General features: G+C 36.3%; 1 protein-coding gene across 1 annotated transcript; it reads right to left on the bottom strand.

Moving 5' to 3' along the window:
* Positions 1 to 359: 359 nt before the first annotated feature.
* Positions 360 to 1,945, bottom strand: Gja10 (gap junction protein alpha 10). Its single transcript, XM_005008558.2, is given in 2 exon segments — positions 360 to 488; positions 491 to 1,945. Coding segments are annotated over 2 exon segments (1,572 nt in total). The 5' UTR covers positions 1,934 to 1,945.
* Between the last annotated feature and the right edge of the window lie 4,247 nt (positions 1,946 to 6,192).

Genomic DNA, 6,192 nt, shown 5'->3' with positions numbered 1-6,192 from the left:
AGTTCTGCTGTGAAGACTTTGTGCTGTTTTTCTACTAATGTTGTGTTCTCTTCTCCTGGTTCTGGAGAAACTCACCACATATTTCAAGACTTAGTTCAAAGTAACTTCAACCACAAAGGTTTCTGTGACCCATCTATACCTCTTTAGCCAATAACATAATTGATTGTGCCTATATATACATCAATCTAACCCTCCCATTTATAATCTGAATCCTTTGATGGAAGAGAAAGTATTTTAATCCATTTATACTCTCAATATTTATAAAATTGTGATTTGTATAAACAAAATAGCTACATTTCTTATTTCTTTGTTAATTAAATTAAAGTTAATGGAATCATATGAATTTATCTTTTCAAAAATTAAGTCCATTCTACATCTTCTTTCTTAGCACATGTGTATATACTCCAGGGAGGAAGAAAGGCAAAGAGGTAGCCAGAGAAGGTCAGCTTTTGTGACCATTCTGTAATCATTATGGCTGTCTGTCTTTACTTACCATTGATGCTCTGTGCCCAGTGGATGAGGGCAGAGAAGAGGGGCTGTTTTCCCGGTGTGGAAAATCCAAGCAAGAGCTATTCAGAGAACTGGAGCTTCTTGAGTCACTGCGCAGCTGTCCCTTCTCAGACATCCTTCTGGAAAGAAAACTGGCCTTGCGACTGCCCGGGTGAGATCTTTCCCTCCAGGCCCCACTCTCTCTCAAACTGCCCTCACTGTCTCTCCAGTGACGGTGCAGATCTGTAACAGGTTCACCTGAGAGCGCCAAGTCCTGAGATTGCTCCCATGTTCCTGATATATAGGATGGACGGTGTCTAGAAGCCATTACCGTACCTACCCAGGACTGGGACTTTATGTTCTGTAGGCTAGGGGAGGAATTGTTTGGTTGCTGTCCCTGGTGCTGAATCCCGGTACAGCCGTTCTGGAAACGTGGGCTGTGGGCATGGAGCTGTCCATTGTTCTGATCCTTCTCGGACCAGTCTTTTTTGCTGCAGGAAAAATCAACTTCAAGTTGCCTAGGCTGTGGGATATGCCACATGGTTTTAGATTTTGGCGCAGTGATTTGGGTTACCTGCTGTTGGTTGTTGGCTTGAAGTAAAGAAGTTCTTTCAGGTAAGTAAGAGCAAATCGTACACTGCTGGATCCCTGAATAGTTCTTCAAATGAAATGGAGGACCTCTTTCATTCTCAATATCTCCACTGCTGGATTGATCATAAAGTGCCCTCATGATTTTCCTGATACCAAGATGAAATATTTCCAGTATATTCAGTAACAAGGAGATGGCTGCAATACTGTGCATAAATAGCATGAAAATGGTCTTCTCTGTGGGCCTAGATACAAAACAATCCACTGAGTTAGGGCAAGGAGGTTGGGTGCATTTGTAAAGGGGTTGCATTTGAAACCCATAGAGAATATATTGGCCTATCATAAACCCTACTTCTAGCACAGATCTGGTCAAAATGTGTAAGACATAAGTACGTAGCAGGCATCCTTTCAGAGGGACTTTATGGATCCTCTTCTGTTCCTCCAGTCTCCTCAGTTCCCTGTCTATCCTTTGTTGCTCCTCCAGGTCAAGATCTGGATTCTCCATTTGCATTCTGAGGTATGACTTTTTCCTCTGCCTCTCTTTCTCAAAGTCTCTAAGTCTATAAAGTGCATGGCCCATGTATACCAGAGAAGGAGAAGACACAAATATGATCTGTAAAACCCAGAATCTGATCAAAGAGATAGGAAAAGCATCATCATAACAGATATTGTTGCAACCTGGTTGCTGAGTATTGCAGGCAAATGCTGACTGCTCATCATCCCAGACATCCTCAGCAGCCACACCAAGTACCAGCATACGGAAGATGAAGAGAATGGTCAGCCAGATTTTCCCCACTATGGTCGAGTGGGAGTGAACTTCCTCTAGGATACTGCCCAATAGATTCCAGTCCCCCATATTTAGAAATTAATGCCTGAAATATACAGAAAACACTGAGGTTAACACACACACACACACACGGATGTAAAAGTACAAGAATAAAGAAATATGTTCACAAATATATAAGGTTATTTTTTCAGCAAAATTATCAAGGATTTTTTAGCCCTACTATTTCTGGTCCATGTTTGATGAAACAGGATGTGTCAAGGAATATCAGTTTTTTTAAAAACCCACCACAATCTAACTCTGTTTACTTCTCACCATCTTCTAGCCTCTCACACAGTTGCCTGTCATTTCAGTGTACTGGTTCACTAACATGGTCTTTATATTTTCACAATGCATTCTCATTCCACAATTTTCTTCATTTTTCTACTTATATGAAATGCAGCATTTGCCGTACATTTAACGTGATCGTAAATAAATCTCAGGATTTTTTCCCTAACCACTCCAAGTCTGTGATTTTCCCCTTTCCTAAGTTCTTACAACCAGTTATTTGGCACTGTTTAGATGAGTCTTGTAATGTTTGTGCCTTATGTCCTCCTTCCAGATAGCAACTTTTTATATCATTTTCATCTTTGTAGACAGAAGATATCAATACATAATAGTTGATTGAAATGTCTTCTGTTTAAATTTGGCTTCTTTATTGTATCAGTGAAATAACTATCAATGGGAGAAGTAAACTAGATCCTCATGAAATATTATTTATGGCTTTTAAAGTAAGATTAAATATAAATAAATAAAAGTATCCAAGGCTTCTCAGATTAGGCAGATACAGAAACAATACCAGAAATAATACCTGATTACACCCTCTAAGTCACATCTGGAACATCATATCTCTTTGGAAATATTTTCTAACTCAAAAGAAAAGTGAATATAAACTACTTCTCTAGAAATCTTGGAATCTAGGAAAAATCAGGATATAGGTGATATAAAGTTTGTTTGGTTTACCCTAGAAAAATTACATTTTTCGAGATTTGTTGAAGTTAAAATACTTGGTAGGTGACATGGTTCTAAGAAGTGGAAGACTTCCAAATAAGAAAGACACAGAGGAAATACATCCATCAGCTTAAACTAAAACACATAATGAAACAGTTTTTCTCCTCCCATAATTCATTCATTCAAATAATATGTACTAACCAAATGATGTGGCACATACATGTAATTCTGGTTACTTGCAAGGCTGAGACATGAAGAGTGCAAGTTCAAGGCCATCGTAGGCAACTTACTGAGACCCCATTACATCAAATTTTAAAAGATTGGAGTTATAGCTTAGTGATAGAGCACTTTCTTAGTGTGAATGATCCTATTACAATTCTAACTACTGCAATAATAAAAATGATGATGATGACAACAACAACTAAGATAAAACTCCTACTATCTCTAGACATTGTGCTAGATGCCAGAAACTCAACCACAAACAGGAAATGTCTAGTCCCAGCCCTCATAATACTTGGTCACTAAGAACACCCATTAAACCATATAGTCAACCAAAATTGTAAAGAAAAAAATGAGTGTCATTCAGAAAAACTACAAAAAAAAAGTAGGAATTTTAGAATTTTCCCAAATTATCTCCAAACAAAATAAATTCCCAATTAATTTATTAAATGTTTAATTTTTCAGTGATACAGTCAGGAGCCAAATTTTAAATATAAAATTTTACAATAATATAAAATACTTAAACATTTAAAGTTACATTAAGTATTTTTAAATGTAAGCCATAAAAGTAGTAAATTATAAAAATATGCTTTATAATTTTGAAATAGGGTTAGGCTTTTCAAGAACATCAATATCAGTAATTATAATTTGAAAAAATACATATTTTAAAAACTTAATATGAAAAGTGAAGATGTTCAGAAGGCACTCAGGATTAAAGTACAACAAAAACAAAAAGTAGATTTAAAATTTTTGAACTCATACCTCATTTACTGAAGCAATATGTTCCTAAACTGTATCCTATCAAATTAAGAGTTAAGATCTTTTCCCACAAATATTTTGGCCTCTAAAAATTTCTGGCCATTATTATTTTTAAAATGTTCCTTTACTGCTTAAAAACCCAGTGGTGGAAGAGCTAACTCATTACAGTTAACTTCTCTATTTGGAAATTTTAAACCATATAACACTTCTCTTTAGACACTATAATTTTTAAACATGGAGGTTATTTTAAGTAGCAAATAAACTTGGCATATATAAAAAATAGCAACACAAAATCCACCATTAGTATACAAAGGACAAGAGCCTTTAAACTAGTAATCCTAAATTTTCTAGAAAAAAACTTCTTACCTTTAAGTAGTGGGAAGGTTCTCAATTCTCTTTCATCAATATGTACTAATCTAGTATCTTATCTAGTATGTAAAACTCTGGTAATCCTTTCCTGCATTTAATTTCAGATCTTGACTTTTTCTGTTCTAGCAAGTATGTCCTATATGTTTCTCAAAAGCAAGACTGTCCACATATTTACCACTTACCTTATAGTTAGAGGATGAAAATCACAAACGTGCTCACAGAACCTTAAAATAGCACTATGAATGGCTAATCAGTGTGACAAACACTGCTGGTTCCAGACATAAAGGCTCTGGTTGGGTGATTATGGGGCACTAATTCAGGATGACCACAGTAATGTTGATCAATGTAGTATAACCTAATTCTCCAAGGTTCAAAATGTCCTTTAGTCTTTCACAATTTTCTTGTAATATTTTTCCAGTTGACACCAACCTGCGACGCCTCCTCATCAATCATATTTGGAAATTAAAAGTGAAACAAATAACAGTTCTCTTTTTTTTCTTTGTGACTAATGACCACGATTTTAGATTGGTGCTTTTCAGGTCATTGATTGTTGTCCAAATTGATTCAAATCAATGGTGTAATGTTCAATTTTATAAACAGCTCCCTGGAGTGAGTCTAACTTCATTAAATGTGAACAAATAACAGTGGGGTGACAATCAAACCCAAACTGTCCTTGCAAATCACACCACAACAAATGAAGATACATGTAAAAGAAGAATACACATTTTTGGACTCTGGGTAGGGTATGCCTATCTATAGCTTGTGTATTTTACCAATATTCTATTACGTCAAAATATACAACTTCTCTTAAAAATTTGTCTTTTTCAATAGAGAATCTGAAAGCCAATAGTAACTCTAAGGTCTTGGTCTGGTTTTTATGGAGAAATTTTTGAATTCCAAAGAGATTGAATGACTTTCTCAATGCACTAATAGAGACTAGTTCTCCTAATTTCCTACTTTCTTTCACTACTCATTGCAAGTACATGATCTTATTTACATTCTAGAGGAGCTAATAGGGAGGACAAGGATATCACTAAAAACTAATAATGGCTTCAAATCTCAGCTCCTAGGCATATGTGTAAGCCTAGTGTTTCCCACATAACTCACAAAGATGATCTGAAATAACATCATGATAAGGTAAGACTGGCACTGTACTCCTTCCTGATGGGGAGCAAAGCAAGAATGAGAACACTAATGTTTAAAAGCCCTTGATGTGGAGGACAAGTTGGATTTTTTTCTTTCAGCTTTCATACTGTCACTCTCACTTATGTTATGTTGAATATGTGTAGTTGCCAGGAGGCCCGACACAGAGAAAAATAGAAAGGGCCAGAAAAGTTACAGAAAACAAACATCTCAGAAGAGCGACAAAATATAAAAAAGCAGGAAGGGTGAACTCTCCACTAAGTTCCACTGCATATGTGTTAGCCAGTATTGCCAATATTTGTAGTTGTGGGTGTAACTCAGTGATACAGAGAGTGCTTAGCATGTGTGAGGCCCTCAGCTTAATCATCAGCACTAAAAAAAAGAAAGAAAGAACTAACATTTACCATGCCACTTCATTCACACCCAGTGAAAAAATTCCTTATAGTGGAAGGGGTTGTAGGTTTTTGTGCACCAGTAAAACATCCAGGATGTGAAAGCTAGCAAAGCAAAGGGAAAGTACACATGGCAAAGGACAGCAACAGGAGGAGAGGTAATTGCCCCCTGAAAGCTCACTTGTACGAAGTCCTGCACCACCTAATGTGATCAGAGGCCTTTACAACGACAAAATGAGGGATTTACAACAGAAATTGGAAGAACTGGCTTTATCAAAAAGTTCCTAGTAGAAAATTTGTAATCTTTCAGGTAGAAGCTCTAACCATGCCAAGCAAACAAAGAAACAAAAAAAACAGATATCCACAATACATAATAATAGATAGCCACAATAGAAAACAAACTTCCAAAGACTTCTAGGAAGATGGCAGAGTGATGAGCAGTAGAGAAAAAGCCTCTCC

Source organism: Cavia porcellus, unplaced genomic scaffold (assembly GCF_034190915.1).
Source record: "Cavia porcellus strain 051 isolate PalLab524CR breed Dunkin Hartley unplaced genomic scaffold, mCavPor4.1 scaffold_22, whole genome shotgun sequence".
Classification (NCBI taxonomy): Eukaryota; Metazoa; Chordata; class Mammalia; order Rodentia; family Caviidae; genus Cavia; species Cavia porcellus.
The sequence above is the reverse complement of the archived record's forward strand: the minus strand, read 5'-3'. Positions and strand labels throughout refer to the sequence as shown.